Source organism: Ahaetulla prasina, chromosome 7 (genome assembly GCF_028640845.1).
Source record: "Ahaetulla prasina isolate Xishuangbanna chromosome 7, ASM2864084v1, whole genome shotgun sequence".
Classification (NCBI taxonomy): Eukaryota; Metazoa; Chordata; class Lepidosauria; order Squamata; family Colubridae; genus Ahaetulla; species Ahaetulla prasina.
In genome coordinates this window covers 73777457-73797267 of record NC_080545.1, presented here as the reverse complement: position 1 = coordinate 73797267, position 19811 = coordinate 73777457, and the positions used below count along the sequence as shown (strand labels likewise).

Sequence of the window (19811 nt, the reverse complement as noted above, 5' to 3'; positions counted from 1 at the left end):
CCATTGGCCAAAGTAGTGGTGCAGGTGTATAGAAAGCTTAACATATTGAGTCAGATCACTGGTCCAATCACCTCATTGCTTTTCTATTTTGACAATCAGCAGCTCCTTGGTCTTTCAGAGATCTTTCTCAGTCAGGAGATGATGGAGACCTTTTGCATGCAAATTATGTTTTCTATCAGGATGCTATTCAGCAGGTTCTGACAGGTTCTGGAGAACTGGTAGCAAAAATTTTGAGTAGTTTGGAAAACCGGCAAATACAACCTTTGACTGGCCCCAGAGTGGGGTGGGAATGGAGATTTTGCAATATTCTTTCCCCAGGAGTGGGGAGGGAATGAGGATTTTGCAGTATCCTTTCCCTGGAGTGGGGTGGGAATGGAGATTTTGCAGTATCCTTCCCCTGCCACACCCACCAAGCCATGCCTACAGAACCAGTCATAAAAAAAATTGAATTTCACCACTGGTTTCTACCAATAAACTACAGCTGTCTCTGGTCAGAACTGGAAAGGAACAATAGCTCAGAGTCAGCTGGTATCAGGAACAGGAGTGAGGAGTTTGTAGTAAACTCTTTTTTATTTGAAATATCAATATTGGCATGTATTATGTTTCTTTCTGAAACCCTACATGACTTGGACTGTTTTCATATCCCTAGATCTTTGATATGAGAACTGTAACTGTCCTATAACAATGAAACAAGTTTATAGTTGTCTGTCCTTACCCCATGCTCTAACGTATTAATTTTTTTGATAATAAGAACTTCAACAGAAAATAACATTTTTAAAAATATGTTGAAAACAATGGCACACCTATTATTTATACAACCAATTTCAGCAACTTCTTAGCAAAGAAGTTCAGGGATATAACCAATATATTTTTTATAAGCAAATGGTTTGTTTGCTTTCAGTGCTTGGTGGTTTTGATTTCAAGACTTGCTCTACCAGATCTACTTGCTGTGGGTCACAGTAATTACAGTAAACTTTTGCAACACAGATTTAAGTTGTAAGTGACGAATTGCTTGAGACTATAATGGGAACAGAGAAAGAGCATATTGAGTCAGCAATGATTTGGAAGCTCTAACGTGGCCTATCTTGACTATATATACTTATTTACCTGGAGCTTATCTGTCTTCATGGATTTTGCCTGAATTATTTGATACCACTTGGGATTGGTGGAGTACTGCTTTCACTGTACAAATATACCAGGGCAATCCCAAAATAGAAAACAAAAATGGGGAAAAACTCAGCTGATTTGAACAATAATAAAATAGAAATATGACAATAAAATAGGGATGCGGTGGCTTAGTGCCACATTTTGTCATATTGTCGATCGAAAGGTCAGCAGTTCAGCGGTTCGAATCCCTAGTTGCACGTAACAAGGTGAAATCCCGTTACTTGTCCCAGCTTCTGCCAACCTAGCAGTTCTAAAGCATGTAAAAAATGCAAGTAGAAAAATAGGGACCACCTTTGGTGGGAAGGTAACAGCGTTCCGTGCTCCTTTGGCTTTTAGCCATGCCGGCTACATGACCACGGAGACATCTTCGGATAGTGCTGGCTCTTCGGCTTTGAAACGGAGATGAGCACCGCCCCCTAGAGTCGGGAATGACTAGCACATATGTGCAAGGGAAACCTTTACCTTTACCTTGATTCTTTTCGTTGCATTTGCAAACTTATAAATAATGTTAAATGGGAAGTATTCGCTTTCTTGAAGATGCTATTCTGAAGAGACTGTTTGGAGGCTCTGGTACTGAAGTTTTCAGAAATACTTTGTATTTCATAAGATTATGTCACTTTCAATCACCTCTATGAACCTTTTCCTTTTTTCTTAGTTTCACAAACCATTGCTGTATTTCCTTCTCTCTTTTCAAGTCTTAATTCATTTTCTTTACCATTTACTTCTCTTACGCTCTTCTATAGTCCATCATCATCATCTTCAGATTGGCCTGAATATATTGACCTCTGTTGCTTATCATGTTTTATCAACTTTCATATGACAAAGAAGATATAGATTAGATTACCAGCCTTATACTATTGTGCCAAATGCAACATTCCCTACTAATATTAAGGCTAGTACCAATCAGATTTGACACATTTTGGCCAACAATTGCAATTTTAGCTAAATAGGCTCATGCTATTCTCTGTTAACAAAGATCTCTAATCTTTGAGTCTAGAGACAACATTGCAAGCCAACATACCAGCGGTGGGTTTCAGATATTGTTACCACAGGTTTGCCCCACGCGCTGACCTTCCGCACATGTGCCTGGCCTTCCACGTATGTGCTTTGCTCATGTCCTCGCCTTCCGCAGATGTGCCTGGCCTCGAAAATGTGGCTAAATAGGACAGCATAGAACCAGGGCGGAAGGGCGGGGCTGGCCCACCCGCAATCTCCACTACCGGTTCAGGTGAACCAATCCAAACCGGCTGAATACTACCTCTGCAACATACTACAGTCTGCATCTCTCCAACAAGAATGTAGCATATGCAAAATATTGACATACACTTTGGATGATACCTTGTAAGCACATTTTGGATCACTTGTTTCTTTTTATTGACAGGTAGCTGCAAAAAGACCAGGTTACCTGAAGAAAGTGGCCCCGCAGTTCCTCTTGATGTGGTCCTGTTTTGGCACAAGAGTAATTCGGGATATGACTTTGCATAGTGCCCCTAGCTTCGGTACTTTTTTTTTTTCCCCTGAGATTTCAAGAAGAGAAATTTTGCACCATAGTACCAAAAAGGAAAAGAAAAGAAAAGTGAAGACTTCATATCTTTCCATGTGGACAAGGTCGGGGAGTAGCTGTTTTCAAGGAGCAAATGAGCTCTAGTAGAGTTAAAGGCAGTAATAATGGTGGTGGTAGTTTTGGAGAAGGAAAACATTCTGATTTTTCCCCCCCACAACCCTAATCCTTTATCCAAATCATCACTTTCTATCACAATAGAAAGTGATGGTTTGGATAAAGGGTTAGGGTTGTAGGGGAAAAAAACAAAGTTTTTCTTAAAAACTCAAAAACTATCAGCACCATTATTGGCATATTATGAAAAGATAATAGTTGAAATTAATAATGAGAGTAGTTTGATGATATTTTTGCATTTTAACATTGAATTTCTCCCTACATATTATATAATTATTTGATAAGAGATGATAACTATTAATGTGTAAGGAGAAGTTACAGAGAAACAAGAAAAATCCAGGTAGGCTTGACTGAAAGGCAATCATACTAGAATATTGTCCTCAAGCACATCCAGTTTTGACCGAGTTCAAGTCAGATTGGCTGTTTTTTGCATTTGTTTCAAATCTTTGGGAACTGATACATAACAGAAAGTCTAGATTATCAAATTATTAAATCAGATTGAAAAATACAGCCATTAACTCTGCCTGAAATTGATCATTATTATAAAGGTCATTCTAGACACAGCAATTTTCTAGTCCCCAGGGAAGGGTGCTCTATTTCTTCTGACGCAATCTTCCTAATCTGGTGCCTTGCATAGCTGATAAATTTCAACTGCTGATTAGAAAAGCCAAATCCAGCATATCTGGAAGCAGGCCTTTATAATTAGTATCTGAGTTAAAAACCAAATGTCATCCATCCTCCATCCTGCATGTAGAGGCAGTATGCCATTCTGCTGAGAGAGCCTGTGTGATGTCAGAGCTAAGGTGCTGTACAAACACCATGAAGATGCATCAGCTGATGTTCTGATCTAGGGACCCTTAACAAGCAGGAGGCAGGAACTGATCCTGGCAAAACCTCTTTTATTTACAAAACTGTGAATTATGTTCATTCACAATCAGCAAAGTTTGTCCAAACAGTTTTTCAAAGGAATATTTCTCAACATAACTTATCTCACTTGGCAAGCTGCCATGTAACTTGTTTCCAACTGCAGTACAAGGCAAAACTTGGCACAGAGTCTCTCAGAGTCACAGAATGAACGAATTGTTTCCTGCAAAAGCCCCCTCCCTGTTCGCTCCTCTTTTATTTCCTATGGGAGGGGCCAATCACCTCCAAGATGTGGCTTTATTCCCAAGTCGGCCCTGCTTTCTGAGTTGTTCTTGTCTTCTGGTAGCTCTGCACATGCACATACTGGGAACAGGCTCCAGCTGTTCCTCTGTCTTGCTGCTGTCTAGCTTTCTCTCTGCCTCCGATGCAGAGCCCTCATCCAAGGTTTCCCCAGCCCCCAGGACTGGCCCAAGTTCCACCCCAACCGCCCTGAGTCCTTCGGGAGAAGGGCGGTATAAAAATTTAAATAATAAATAATAAAAATAAAACCTCCTCACTGTCCGACTCTGCTGCCAGCTCCACTAGCTGCCAGTGGGCCACAACACTTGAGTGATTTTGGGCCAGTCCCTCCCTCCAAAGTCATTCTTGTAGGAAAAAACAGAACTGCTGCCTACATCACCATGAGCTCATGATGGATGGTAGGATAGTCATCTAACAAACATAAATAAAATTTAGAAGCTGATCAGCTTGCCAGCTGATTCTGCCAGTTTACCAGTTGGAGGAAGCAGGACACATGCATTCGTTTTCTTCATGTTAGGTTGCTATTAATTTGTCTGTTTTGTATTTTGGCTTTTAAAGGTGCCATTATTCTAAACTGAGCATTCAGTTGTCAGAATCAGCAGTGTGCAAGTGTAATAAATAAATGTGTTTCATCCACTAGAAGGCAACTGATGAGAAGCTGGGGAAGAACAGTTAAGAGATCTGTTTCACACTGCCCAGCGATAAGAGCTGAACCAGCACTATGGAAAGCACCAAACTGAGATTACACAAAGCAGAGTTTCCTTATTATATTTATTATAAAGCAAATTCCTTGATTGCACTAGATTTGCAATTAATTCAGTGGTGTACCCAGTGTGTTTGACAACCGCAATGGTTCTTTTTTATAACATTTCCTTTTATTGCTAACCGCTAGTTTGGTGTAGTGATTAAAGAATGAGGCAAGGAATCAAATAACTCTTGGTTCTAGTATTACCCTAACCAGATAAATAAATGTGGCCTTGTCAGTTCTTTTAGCCCTAGAAATATTGAGTTAGCAAGCCACTTTCAAAAAAGGCTGCCAAGAAATAGCAATAGCTATAGCATTTAGACTTATATACCATTTTTACAGTGCTTTACAGCCCTCTCTAAGTGGTTTACAGAGTCAGCATCTTGCCGCCAACTATTTGGGTCCTCATTTTACCCACCTCAGAAGGATGGAAGGCTGAGTCAACCTTGCAGAGAACTGCAGAGAACAGCTGTCAGAAGTCAAAACTGACTCGAAGACACAGCATTTTTGTCTATCAAACAACTGATTGACAGGCAGGCAGGAGCAGTGCAACTCCACACCCATGAAGTTGTGTCTTTGGTAGCACCTCTCATATTGCCTGCAACCAGAGCTGATCATCCCTCTACCTCCCTTGGGTACCATAGTTTCTTTCTTTCCCTGGGGCTCACAATTAAGTGAGTAATAGCAGGACTATAAACGCCAATGAGTTTTATGCAAATGGCATTCACTTTTTTCCTCACATTATTTTGTCACCAGGATCTTTTCACCTTATTCACCTGATGTTTGATGACTATGTGTTGTACTTGTTAGAATCGCTCCACTGCCAGGAGAGAGCCAATGAACTGATGAGGGCGATGAAAGGTGGCACTGGAATAGGTAAGGTTACATCAAGGCCTTGAAGTTACATCAATCCACCCCAAATGGTTCTACGTTTATCTCTGTTTGTTATTGTTAGAATAGTAGGGGGGAAAAATCTACCAATATAACATCTGCTATTGTGTATGGTACAAATGATAAAAATTGATTAGGCCTGATTAGGCTCACACATTATAATAAGTCATTTGACTGGCTTTGACTTATTTTTTTTTATACGATTCCCCATTATTTGGATTTCTGTACCCTTATGGGTTAATGCTCAATGGTTATGAAGATGCTTTGCAGAGAAAAAGCTATTACATCTTTGTTAGAAACTGGGGAGCTGGGCTAGAAGCACCAGTGGACATTATGGGATAGATGAATGTTTTATAAATCGAAAAGCTGTATACTGTATGAGCTTTCCCTTTAGCATGTCTCTTGTCTAAATCAGGGCAAAGGAAACACTTCCTTTGCAGGCTTGAAGCTTTAGAAACTATTAAATTTATTTCATAGAAAGCTCAGAAAGTTTTGATTCCCAAGTAGAAGAGCGTGGCACCTTCCCTGTGTAATCTCTGAAGAGCAGGGAGGACTCCCATTTCACATCTGCAGCCTTGTTTCAGGCTTGGATCATTCAGTAAAATAAGCATGTGTTTTGGGCACCAAGGGAGAGGGGGCACCACAGAGATTTTTTTGCCCTCCGTCACTATCATCTTTAAATCTTTTACTGCCATACTTGATTTTCAATAAATTTTTATATTTGCATTTTTCCCTTTTGCGAAAGGCATTAAAGGCTAATACGCTGATGTATCATACAGAAGGGGAAAGACCAGAGATGGGTTTCAGCAGGTTCTGACCAGTTCTGGAGAACCAGTAGCAAAAATTTTGAGTAGTTTGGAGAACTGGTAGTAAAACTTCTGACTGGCCCCGCCCCCATTTATTCTCTGCCACCCAAGTCCCAGCTGATCGGGAAGAAATGGGGACTGTGCAGTAACCTTCCCCTGGAGTGGGGTGGGAATGGAGATTTTACAGTATCCTTCCCCTGCCATGCCCAACAAGCCACGCCCACCAAGTCATGCCATGCCCAACAAGCCACGCCCACAGAACCGATAGTAAAAAGTTTTGAAACCCGCCACTGGGAAAGACGTATCTACAGTGGCCACCAAAATTTTCTAGAGACTGCTTTGTACAAAGTTCCCTCTCCCACTTTAGCAAAATAGCAACAAGTCCTTTCCTGAAGAACAGAAAGGTACATTAAAATCGCAGCTGTTTCCAAATTACTCTCAAAAGTAGCTGCTATTGTGCAGTAGCATTACCAGAACATCACAATTCCCACCAGTTTTCTCCAATTTGATGCACTGCAATTGTGTTACATTTAAATTCCTGTTACATCCAGATAGTTTGGCCAGTTAACTTCAGCTGTCTGAACCTAGACTTCTTGTTCTAGATGTTCTCAATGCACGTGGACTGGTTCCACTATATTATTTACTTGTTTTTTACTATGCACTCCGCTAAATTAATTTAGTTCATTTGATTTATGTTTATTTACATGTGTTAATAAATATCATCAGTAATTAATATTCATTCATTAGCTATTAATCAATTAATTAATAATTTATGTCCTACCTTTAGTATTTTTACAAATAACTCAAGATAGCAAACATACCTAATGCTCCTTCCTCCTCAGTGGTAGGAGTCACATTTTTTTACTACTGGTTCTGTGGGTGTGGCTTGGTGGCTGTGGCAGGGGAAGGATACTGCAAAATCTCCATTCCCACCCCACTCCAGGGGAAAGTTACTGCAAAATCCCCATTTCCTCCCAATCAGTTGAGACTCAGGAGGCAAAGAATAGATGGGGGCGGGACCAGTCAGAAGTAGTATTTACCAGTTCTCCGAACTATTCAAAATTTCCGCTACCAGTTCTCCAGAACTGGTCAGAACCTGCTGAATACCTCCTCTGTTCCGCCTCCTTTTCCTCCCCTCCCACAACAACAGTTCTGTGAGGGGGGTTGGGCTGGGAGAGAGAGGGTGACTGGCCCACCAGAAAAGCTTCTCTTGAGGCATGACAGATGTTTGTACTTATGTGCCTTGAGATAAAGTAAAATCTGCTTTAGTAGCTTGCAATATTCATTTACAATTTTATTGAAGAGGTGCTGCATCCTAAGAAAAAAAAAGAATGAATAGAGAAAAAAGAATGCTGGGATATAATTCTCATGTTTATATTTTCTACTCCTTTTTCTCCTGGCTGCAGTTGAAGTACGAGAAGAGATCATAGTGGCAGAACCTGTCCCATCGAGTCCCTCCCCTGTTGCTTTCTCTCCAGCGAAATCTGCCACCTCAGTGGATGTTCCATCCATTCCCTCTCCTATAACCAGTCAGTCCCCAGAGTATGCTGGCTTAGCAACCACCACAGGTTGGTAAAGCTAAGAAGAACTGCTTGTTTATAGACCTTTGAAAGGATAATGTTGACCTAAAACTATGAGGGAGAATGGAGGGAGAAGTTTTCATTACACCCTAAATTTATACAGAATGAGAAATGGAATTCTTTAAGGAAACTATCCAATCATCAATAGCATCAGTGAATTATTAGGCATAGGGCTGCAAAATGTATCTTTATTTTTAAGACCATATCAAATCCTTTGAATAAAACTGGAGGCAGATCAGGGATGGGATTTGGTGACTGAGTTATTAACGAAATTTAGATTCTACCCAATTCTAAGCAACTCTGTATGGCTTACGTTGTCTATAGATTCTCAGTCATCCAGGTCATGGATGTCCCCAAGGTGCTTTTTTAAGAGGCAACTGGACTTTCTGGTTTTTTCTTTGAAGAAGTTTTGCTTCTCATCCAAGAAGCTTTCCATCCAGGAAGAGAAATGTCTTCAAAGAAAAAAACAGAAAATCCAGTTGCCTCTTGAAAAAGCACTTTTGTGACACTGAATCTATCCAATCTGACCAGATGGGCAAAAACCATGGGAAACAGCACTGTCCCTCAAATAACCGGATCTTATGCCAGGAAGAGCTTTATAGGTCATAACCACATTAAATTGCACTCAGAAGCTAATTGACGAGTGCTGCTCTCAGAATAGTGTTGTCACATAAACACACCAAGGCATGCCCAAAACATGCTATGCTGCTACATTCTGGACCAGCTACATCAACCGAATGGTCTTCAAGGATAGTCCCATATAAAGCACAGTATTGTGATCTATCTGTGAGGGGATTAGGTATGAGTGATCATTTGGAGAGCCTCCTGATCAAGAAATGGGTACAACTTTCAAGGGCTTTCTTGGCTACAATGGCCACCTATTCTTATTGAGTTATTGAGGTAAAATGACCCCCAAGATTGTGCACCAGTCATCCAAGACTAAAGAGCAAAAATTCTGGGGGAAACAAAAATCCATAGCCACTCAGAATAGGATTGAGTGTGAATTTGTTCCTCCCCATCCAGATTCACACAGCCTCCAGACACCAGAACAGGACATTGACAGTGTCACTTGGCTGACCCTAGATGAGATTACAGTTGAGTGTAATCTGTATATTGATGATCATTGAATTCTGAACCAGTTGATGGTTGGCCCCAGAGGTTTCTTGTAAATGTTAAACCAGGAGGGAAGAATGCATCAAGTCCTGAGGCACCTCATAAGTGAGGACCAAGGATGTGACCTCTCCCACCACTACCACTAGCTAGATTATTATTAACTAGACTAGCAGCTAGCAAAGGAGGAAAAACATTGCCTGCAACCTGTTCAAAGGATACCATGGTCAAAAGGCTGCTGAGAGATCAAGAAACATACAGATGAACACACCCCTGACATCCCAGCTTTGAATTCTTGCAGCCCAAGTACCATAACCCAACTCTTTTTTTTTTTTTTTTGTTTACATTTATACCCCGCCCTTCTCCGAAGACTCAGGGCGGCTTACAATGTATAGGGCAATAGTCTCATTCTATTTGTATATATTTACAAAGTCAACTTATTGCCCCCCCAACAATCTGGGTCCTCATTTTACCTACCTTATAAAGGATGGAAGGCTGAGTCAACCTTGGGCCCGGCTCGAACCTGCAGTAATTGCAGGCTTTGTGTTCTTAATAACAGGCCTTACCAGGCAGAGCTAAACCGGCCCTCTTAAACTCTTAAAGAATATACTGATGTTTTTGCTTGGACTTATAATTATCTAATACTTGGACCCTCACAAAAGATAGGAAAACTGGACTTACACATGAAGAGAAAGATTTGTGATTTTAATGAATGCGAGTGGCCCAACCTGCTCTTCGTACAGTGCTTCTCTTCCATCCAGTTTTTACAAAAGAATTATTTCCAAGAATCTTAAAAGAAAACCAGATGTATTTCTGAGATAAGCGCAGAAAAAAAGAATAGAATGGAAGGAAATAAGATGGAAACAAATTCCCATCACTGGTATTCTGTTGTTCTAGCCCCATCCCCATCCTTGCCCATTTTGGTTAGTCTTTTCTACAGATTTTCCAGTGTACAATGTTCTTTTTATTTATCATTTATTAAATTTATTGGCTGCCTATCTTATCGCAGGGTAAGATGCAATTTCTGAGTTGCAGCAATCAGAATTTCTTTCCATGAGGTAATGAAAATGATCTTAGAAAGTAAATACCACATGCAAATACCTACAATAGAGTCCTGATTACCACTTTTACTAAAGAAAAAGGTTTGGGAAGACTGTTTGGAATGAGTATATTAATTAATTATGTAATAATGTGAGGAAGGTGGGAGGGTAAATACTTCTAGCCCTTGCCATTTTTTTACTCCTGTGCTACCATGCCTATTCAGACATCTTCTGGGAACAATTTGCAAGTGTAAACCTCTCTGGAATCTGATAGGAGACAAAACTAACTATTGCAAGGGAGAGCTACATTTGCAATCATCTCTTCCTCAGTCTGACCCCAGTTGCACTCTTAATACGGAATCGTTTAAAGCAGGAGTGTCCAATCCTGACAATTTCAGACCTCCTCCTCCTCCTCCTCCTCCTCCTCCTCCTCCTCCTCCTCCTCCTCCTCCACTCCCACCACCAGGAACCTACAGGATCTACAGAGCAAATTTGCATTTGATTTTAGCGGAGATTATAAAGTATTTCGAAGCTAACTGACTCTTTCTGCTTTACGTAGGGGCCATGCAGTCCTATACATGGTCTCTCACGTATACTGTAACCACAGCTGCTGGATCACCTGCTGAAAACTCTCAACCGCTGCCTTGTATGAGAAGTCCTCATGTTCCTCATTCATCTGTGACACACAGGATACCTGTTTATCACCACAGAGAAGATCATGGGTAGGTTAATACTTTTGGCAGAGGAAAGGGGTAATCATTAGTATCAAACACGCATCCTTAGCATTGTCCCTTTGAACTATTTTTTTTTATTTATATCCCACCATTATTTTTTTGTTCAAATAGTTCAAGGCGGCATCCCCAAAACCCCTTCCTCCTCCTTTTTTCCACACAACAACCTTGTAAGGTGGGCTGGGATGAGAGAGAGAGAGAGAGTGGCTTAAAGTCATCCAGCTGGCTTTCATGGTTAAAGTGGGACCTGAACTCACAATAACTGGTTTTGTAGCCTTTTACCACTAGACCAAACTAGCTTCTCCAATTAGCCTCAGTTTGGAGAAGAGATTTTTGTATGAAAGACAGTTCCAAGATTCCTCTGTGTTTTTCCAGGTACACAGGAAGTTACAACTATGGTACTTATGGAAACCAGCACTCCCACCCGATGCAGAGCCAGTATCCATCTTTACCACACGACAGCACTATTTCTGCACCCCTCCATTACTCAGCTTATCACAGAAACTCTTCACAGGTCAGTATCCATCCCTCCACATCAATCTCCTAGCTCATTACATTAAATTAGTGCCCTGCCCCAACCTTTTGGGCACCAGGGACCAGTTCCATGGAGAGGGGTTTTTCTGCGGACCAGAGGGGGCGTAGTTTCGTGGGCTGTCTGCATCCCGCGGATCGGGCTTCTCTTTTTTTTTTAATTTGAATTTATATCCCGCCTTTCTCCGAAGACTCAGGGCGGCTTACATTATATAAGGCAATAGTCTCATCCATTTGTATATTATATACAAAGTCAACTTGTATTGCCCCCCCAACAATCTGGGTCCTCATTTTACCTACCTTATAAAAGATGGAAGGCTGAGTCAACCTTGGGCCTGGTGGGACTCGAACCTGCAGTAATTGTAATTGCAGGCAGCTGTGTTAATAACAGACTGCATTAGCCTGTTGAGCCAGTTATTGAGTTATTGAGGTAAGATGACATTTTCTGGCATGCTGCGGACCAATGCTGGTTCATGGACCAGGCATTGGGGACCCTGGGTTAAATGAAACATCCATCACAGGGTAACCCCAAGAAGTGATTTCAAAAAAACCAGGGTGGTAGCTGTGGCCACAAGATCAAACTCTGACCCTTTTCACATGTGCCCATTCAGTGTTTGATTATTCATTTGCTTTTAAGTTTGTTAATTGGTAAGAAAATTGATGAAGTTCTGATGAATGCAGGCTATATTCTTATAATATTTATGAACAGTAAACAATTAAACTTTTAAAGAGGAACTTCCAAGGGCCTCCAGGTTTGGTGTGCCTATTTAATTTTCCACAGTAGTTTACTGCTTTTGAGCAGAATAAAATAATATGTGTGAACAAAACATGATTTTCTTTTCTTTCAATGGAACATGGATGGGAGAATTCCCAGGTTCAGAGCACTTGCATCCTTCACCTTGTTGAAGTTATTTGCATCCCATGTGCTGGTCATGTTTCCTGGGGACAAAATGTGCAACTTGCAACAAAGCATCTCTGAGACTTTATACTAATGTTTGAGTGGCATTAACCCTAAAATTAAAATTGTCTTTGCTTGTTTCCCTTTGGGCAAACCTACTTCTCCTGGTGGATTTACCCCAGACCTGCCTCCATGATTGAATTAGGAGCCTTGTAAAAATCTAACAGGAAAAAATCTTACTTGGCTTGATAATGAGCAATACTTCTTCACCTGTTATTTTCAGCCTGAAAACCACAGAAAAAGATCAAGTGCCAAGCCTAACACACAGGGAGGAAAAGATATAAGGAAGTTGACTAAATAACCCATGTACATTCAAGTTGTAAAGATAAACAAGGAGTTTGTCTTTGCATCCAGAGATCATTTAAAGCTATGCTATGCTGAAATTCATTTAGTTTCAGCTTAGATTATTGCATAAACCCAGCTGTAATGATTTGAGTTGTGACATAGGTGGTCAACCTATGGCTCCAAGATTACATTCAGCTCTTAAAATCTTTTATGTGGCCCCTTCTAGTACAATTATTAAAATTGATAACATTTTATTTATTTATTTAAAACATTTATATGTCCACCTATCTTATAACCAACTCTGAGCGGCTCCCAATCAAAAGTTAAAACAGAATAAAATCCATAATAAAATCATAAAACTAAGCAAAACACTAAATACAAAAACCAGGTGCCAAGCCAAACTTCTGATATGACTATGAAATGTAGTCTCATTTTATTCTAGTGCTGGGAGAAAAAGCCAGGTTTTCAAAGCTTTAGAGAAGGCTGGGAGGGTAGAGGCCTGCTGAGCTTCAGGGCGGTTGTTCCATAGGGTACTGACTTACTCACACCTCCTATTCAAAGAGCAGGTGGCAGCCATAGCTAGAGGGTCTTTGCACAGATTCATCTAGTGTACCAATTGTGTGCTTTTCTGGATGGGGAACAGTGGTCGGTTGCTACCGGTTCGGTCCGGATCTTGCGAACCGGTAGTAACGGCAGTGGAAGCTCCGCCCACCTGCCCAGACGTCATCACAGACGCTCTGCGTGTGCATTGCGAACTGGTAGCAAAGGTAAGTGGAACCCACCCCTGATGGGGAAGCCTTGATTCTTGTGACTCTTGCCTTGGTCACCTCCTATTTGCATTACTGCAAAGTGCTCTAAATGAGCTGCATTTAAAGACCACTGGCAAACTTCAATTGGTCTAGGATGCAGCAGTGTGCAAAGTAATGGGGGGGGGGAGGAGCTAGGTTTGGCCTTGTAACACCTCTGTTGCAAAGGCTTCATTGGCTTCCAGGAGCAACTCAAGGTGCTGATCATTACCTTTAAGCACTTTAAACATGATCACCTATTCCTAAGAACATCTTTCAGGTCAGATAGGATAAGCATGCCCTTTTCCCTAAATATTGCCAACTGATGACAGCTAGAAGTGTATCTTTTTTGTCATGGTTTCATACCTTCAAGAGGTAGAAAAACACATAAATATTCTTTATTTAGGTTAACACTGTTAAAACAAATAAATAAAAACCACTTTTCTTCAGACTAAAACACTCTTTTACCTGCCCACTTTGATCTTCGTTCTTCCATAAGTAGTTAAAGTTTTCTATCTCCAGTAGAAAAATGTCCCTCTTGGAGCTACTCCAAGTCTCAGTACAATATTTATATTGAGGGGTGGGCCAATCCCAGTGGGATGAAACGGTTCCTCAAATAGCCTAGACCAGGGGTGTCCAAAGTTTTTTGAGTGAGGGCCAAATACAGAAAAATAAGCAAAGGCCCGGGCCACCGGGGGGGGGGGACTGAAATTTTTTTGTACCAGTTCTTTGGGCGTGGCTTATTTTGGGGTGTGGCTTGGTGGTCATGTGACTGGTGGGCGTGGCTAACTGCTCATGTGACTGAGTGGATGTGGCTATGGGCATAGAAACTACTCAGAGGGCTAAAAAAAGTAATTTTTGACCAGTCCTCACACTTATGACCATCCTCACATTTATGCCCATTGCAGCATTTTTAACAACCATATCACTCATTTCACAACTGCTTCTCTTAACCACGGTTACAAGATAGGGTGCAAAATGTAAAGATAGTTGTAGGTGTGAGGACCAGTCAAAAGTGTGAGAACCTGTCAGAAATCACTTTTTTCAGCCGTCTGGGTAGTCCCTATGCACAGTTTAGGCTTAAGTATACTATATGTGTGTGAGTTATATATATGTGCATGTGTATCTCTATGTTTGTGTACGTGTGTGTTTGTGTTATGTTGATTTTTAATGTAATATTTTTAAATATAATTATTCAGAAAGGCATGCGGCTGGACAACAAACAGTATATAAGCCTAATAAATTCATGTGTGGCCCGGGCCACACACAAGAGGTGACATATTGACACATGATTACTGTGTGTATTTCTAACTCACCTATAATGTGAAGAACATTGCTCTCAGTGGGAGCAGTGATGCTGTCCTTTGGATTGAAGGCGAACTCGGCCTCGGGATGCTCCGGGGACAGAAACGCCGCAAAAGAGCGATGGCTCAGCTGCCCCCAAGGGGAAGGGAGGACCCTGGAGAAGAGCCCGACGCTTCGCCGCAGCCACGCACCTGATCGGCCTCCCAAGGAGCTACAGCCGAGGTGCCCGTCAACGAGCTCAGCTCCCACAGCCAGCCCGGCCTCGCATTAGCCAGGGCCCCTTTCCAGTGGCTGGCGGGCAGCGGGGGCGTGCGGGGCGCGGCCGGGGCCTCCAAAAGCAGTAGGGCCGCCCGGGCCTCGAGTCCGCGGCGGGCGTCCTCCGGCCCTTGAAGCAGCAGCGGGGGCGGCAGCCTCCCGCGGCCCTTCGACTCTAGGCGGAGAGCAGGCGGCAGTCAGTGGCTCCCAGGCGGCGATCCCCTCAGCCTCTTCCCCCCACTCCCCACTTCCTGCCTGATTCACCAGCCCTGGGCCGCCTCCCGCCTGGCCCAGCCTCCGAGCGGGACTTGGCCGGAACCACCAGCGGCTCTCCGTCCGCCTCCCGCCACCTCTTCCTCCCGGGCGGCCGAGGGGCACCGCCTTGCTTCAGTCCGCGCTCCGGGGGGACGGGGCGGCGGCTGGAGCAGCGCCTGTGCCTATCCCGCGTGCCGCTGCCCCCCGCCGCCGCCCCGGCGGATCCCGCCGCCGAAATTCATCCTCAGAGTCGCCTATTTTGGCGGCGCAGCTACGCAGGCGCCACCTTTCCATCGCTGCACGAGCTCCCCCTACTGCTCGGCGGCTGAACTGCCCCAACCCTCTTTGCAACAGCCCCGCGCCGGGACGGAAGAATCACGTACAGAAACAGGATTTATTTATTTTCAGAATTTGCTGCGGGCCAATAAAAACTGAACCGCGGGCCGCAGTTGGCCCGCGGGCCGTAGTTTGGACACCCCTGGCCTAGACGCATGCCACAAAGGGCTTCAAATGTGATTACCAACTCCTTGAATTGCACTCGGAAGCAGACTAGCACCCAGTGCAGCTCATGAAGTAGTGATGTTACATGGACCATTCTTGAGGCTCCAAGAACTGCCTGTGCCTTCACACTCTGCACCAGCTGTAGCTTCTGAATGCTGTTCAAAGTTAGCTCCGCATAGAGTACATTTTGGTAGTCCAGCTGTGAGGTGATTAGGGCCTGAATGACTACATGCAAGGATTCCTGATCCAGGAAAGACCACAACTTCCACACAACCTGAAGTTGCACAAAGAGGCTCTCCTAACTGCGACTGCCACCAGCTTTTCGAGCAGGAGAACCCCCAATTTGCGGACTGGAGCCATCTGGGGTAGTGTGACCACATCCAGAATTAAAGATGCCAAAGTCCCAGATCTCGGGGCTCCATGCACCTAGGCTCCCACAGCCTCCAGGCATGAGAGAGGGCAGTAACAGGACAGTAGAGGACTGTATCCTGAGCTAGAGCAGGATTTTTTAATCCTATTATTATTATATTTACACAAAATGACAGTATACACAGCAAACTATTCAACTATGCTGAATTTCGTATCACAGATCACTAGTCAATCCTTATGATTTATATTGATATATTGACCATCAATTGTGTTGTAAATGTTGTATCTTGATGAACGTATCTTTTCTTTTATGTACACTGAGAGCATATGCACCAAGACAAATTCCTTGTGTGTCCAATCACACTTGGCCAATAAAAATTCTATTCTATTCTATTCTATTCTAGTCGAACACTTCCCAAGCGTTTAGGACTACGTGATGTATCGGCAAATTATGCGAGCAGATCCCAGTATACCTATTATTATTATTATTATTATTATTATTATTATTATTATTATTATTATTATTATTATTATTATTATTATTGCAGCAAATGTATCTAATATTCCTTCCTATGGCTATTTTTTTTTGTCACAACAGTATACGTAAACATCGACATAAAACAACACATCATAAAAGAAAAACATATGTATAAATAAAAGTATGCAATAACTATATTAATTTGATATAATGAAAGGGAAGAATAGGACAGGAACGGTAGGCACTTTTGTGCTCTTATGCACGCCCCTTATAGTCCTCTTAGGAATGGGGTGAGGTCAATAGTAGACAGTTTTTGGTTGAAGTTTTTGGGATTTTGAGTAGAGACTATAGAGTCAGGTAGTGAGTTCCAAGCATTAACAACTCTGTTACAGAAGTCATATTTTCTGTAATCAAGTTTGAAGCGGTTGACATTAAGTTTGAATCTATTGTTTGCTCTTGTATTATTGCAATTGAAGCTGAAGTAGTCTTTTACAGGAAGGATATTGCAATAGATAATTATGTGTGTTAAACACAGGTCATGTCGGAGTCGGCGGAGTTCTAAGTTTTCTAATCCCAGGATTTCAAGTCTGGTGGTATAAGGTCTTTTGTTGTTTTCAGGGGAGTGGAGAACTCTTCTTGTAAAATATTTCTGGACGCGTTTGATTGTATTAATGTCAGAGATGTGATATGGGTTCCAGACAGGTAAGCTGTATTCAAGAATAGGTCTGGCAAATGTTTTATATGCTCTGGTTAGTAGTGTAGTGTTTTTGGAAAAGAAGTTGCGTAAAATTAGGTTTACAACTCTTAGAGCCTTTTTTGCTATGTAGTTGCAGTGGGCTTTGGCACTTAGGTCATTTGATATGAAAACTCCAAGGTCTTTAACAGGGTGGGGGTCATCTGTAAGGTAATGTCCATCAAGCTTGTACCTATTGTTGGGGTTCTTTTTTCCAATATGTAAGACTGAGCATTTGCTGGTTGAGATTTGGAGTTACCAAGTTTTAGACGAATCGGATACAAAGTCAAGGTCTTTTTGAAGGGTAGAAGTATTATTAGTGGTGTTAAATAGTTTGACATCGTCAGCAAAGAGAACACAATGACTTGAGATAAGGTCACAGAGATCATTTATGTATAGTATGAAGAGCGTTGGTCCAAGAACGCTGCCTTGGGGAACGCCACTTTTGACAGGAACAGGATTTGATAGAGTGTTGCCAATTTTGACCACTTGTTGTCTGTTTGACAGGAAGGCATTTATCCAATTGTGAAGAGGTCCTGAAATGCCGTAGGATTTTAGTTTTAGGAGAAGTTTATCATGCACTACTGAGTCAAAAGCTTTGCAGAAGTCTATGTAAATTGCATCTATTGCTTTTCCTTGATCAATGTTAGTAGTCCATATGTTTTTGCAGTGGAGAAGTTGTAAGTTACATGATAACTTTTTTCTGAAATTTTTTCTCCACAACAATTCTGTGAGGTGAATTGGGCTGAGAGTGAATGACCCAAAGTCATCCAGTCAATTTTCATGCCTGAGGCAGGACTAGAACTCACAATCTTCTGCTTTCTAGCCTGCTGCCTTAACCACTAGACCAATATCGTTGTCTTCTGAAATAACCAATAAATTTGGTTTCAGTCTGAATTTCAATAATCCCATGATATTGTACATTAAATGAAAGATGGAGAAGCATTTGACATGGAAAACAAGAATTGTAATATTATATATAAAACCATCAATTTTTAAAAAATCTGTATCACGCCTTGATTTTACAACATTCATTCCATACCTAATGTGCATTTTTAAAAGACCAGTAAAACATATTATAACTCTGTAAGGCTAAATATTTGAAAGCAATATTTTTGCTTTATATCAGATTTTCTAAAATATGAACAAAACTCTTATCATGTTAAGAGTTGCATTCATAAGGAAAATATTTTTGCTTTGAAGAGAGACATCTTTTATTCTGCATAATCAACCAGGAACTGAAGGATAAGAAGAAAGATAGTATTCTTCAGCCTGATCTTCAAGAACCCAATCTTGATTGGGAGGAAGAGAACTTAAAATAGCATTTTCTAAGATAATAATGGGAAAGAACTAGAGCTCATTTCAAATATGGGGGAGAAAGGGCCTTAACAATAATAAGCTTAAAGTCACCCCAACTTAAAGGGGCCAGTGTCTCTTGTCAAGGTTCAACAGAATAGGGATGGCAAGTGAGTTGACCCAGAAAATGGTAATTTCCTGTCAAGAGCTCTCCAACAAATGTCGCCTTTATACCACGCAAAGATCAGTAGGCCCCAGTGTTTTGAGATCAGTGTGCTTAAGCACTCTTCATTAAACCGGATGCGGAGTGTGAAAGGTGATTCAGGCTTCTTGGGCAGGCATCCGCGCAGATGGTGAAGCCTTGGACACTCCAACAAGGCTGAATAGATGCTTCACTGGTGGAGTTAATAGGCAGGCAGGGTCCAAGGCGGATTTTAAAAATATTGTTTCTCAATAGTCTCTTCACTGGAAGGGAAAAAAGAGTCCCTGACTCATTTGCAATTAGCTGACCTACCCGTACAAATCTTTCCATGCTGGGGCTTCAGCCATCACAGATTTTATTGTAAAAAATACTACATATTTGCAATGCCATATTATTTTCCAGCAATTATTCTTTCTTATATTCATGACACATTCATAAACGCAGCTGCATCAACAGGGGGAGTGACAGGGCTGGCTATACAGAGAAACAACTCATTGTGTCCCTATTCCCCTTGTTTTTACAGTTGTTTATTAGCCCTTTCTTTTTGCCTGGGCTTGCTTGCCTCAGAATGTTAATAAAATGAGGAATGGTGGATCATCGAATCTATAGCCATGTTTAAGGAGACTCTTTTCTTGTCTGTCAATCTGCACTGCCAATGAGAAGAAAGAGTTTTATCCGACCAAGTTTCAGTAGTGGCAACTATATCATATCTGCCTTCATATACTAATACTTCAAGTTCACCCTGTTTGCTCCCTAAACTTTGAGGGTTTATAAACATTTGAGTCCTTTATGTGTCTTTGGTATGTTTCTTATATCTTCTACTTTGTAACTGGGATTTCCATACTTTCCATCACTCTACTTCATTGTGTTTTTCTTTTTTTATTTCTTCTTTCTCTTTACTGCCTACCTCCTTATGTGATTGATTATCTAGTGGTTTTTACTTGGCATT

The 19811-nt window shown here is 41.7% G+C and overlaps 1 protein-coding gene across 1 annotated transcript in view; it reads left to right on the top strand.

Annotated features, from left to right (window-relative positions):
• RFX4 (regulatory factor X4) overlaps window positions 1-19811 on the top strand; it is a 91188-nt gene that overhangs the window by 68818 nt on the left and 2559 nt on the right. Inside the window, exons 13-17 of the mRNA XM_058191676.1 lie at window positions 2549-2666; window positions 5508-5627; window positions 7855-8016; window positions 10738-10900; window positions 11285-11423. Coding sequence (XP_058047659.1) covers window positions 2549-2666; window positions 5508-5627; window positions 7855-8016; window positions 10738-10900; window positions 11285-11423 — 702 coding nt within the window. The remainder of the gene's footprint in view (window positions 1-2548; window positions 2667-5507; window positions 5628-7854; window positions 8017-10737; window positions 10901-11284; window positions 11424-19811) is intronic.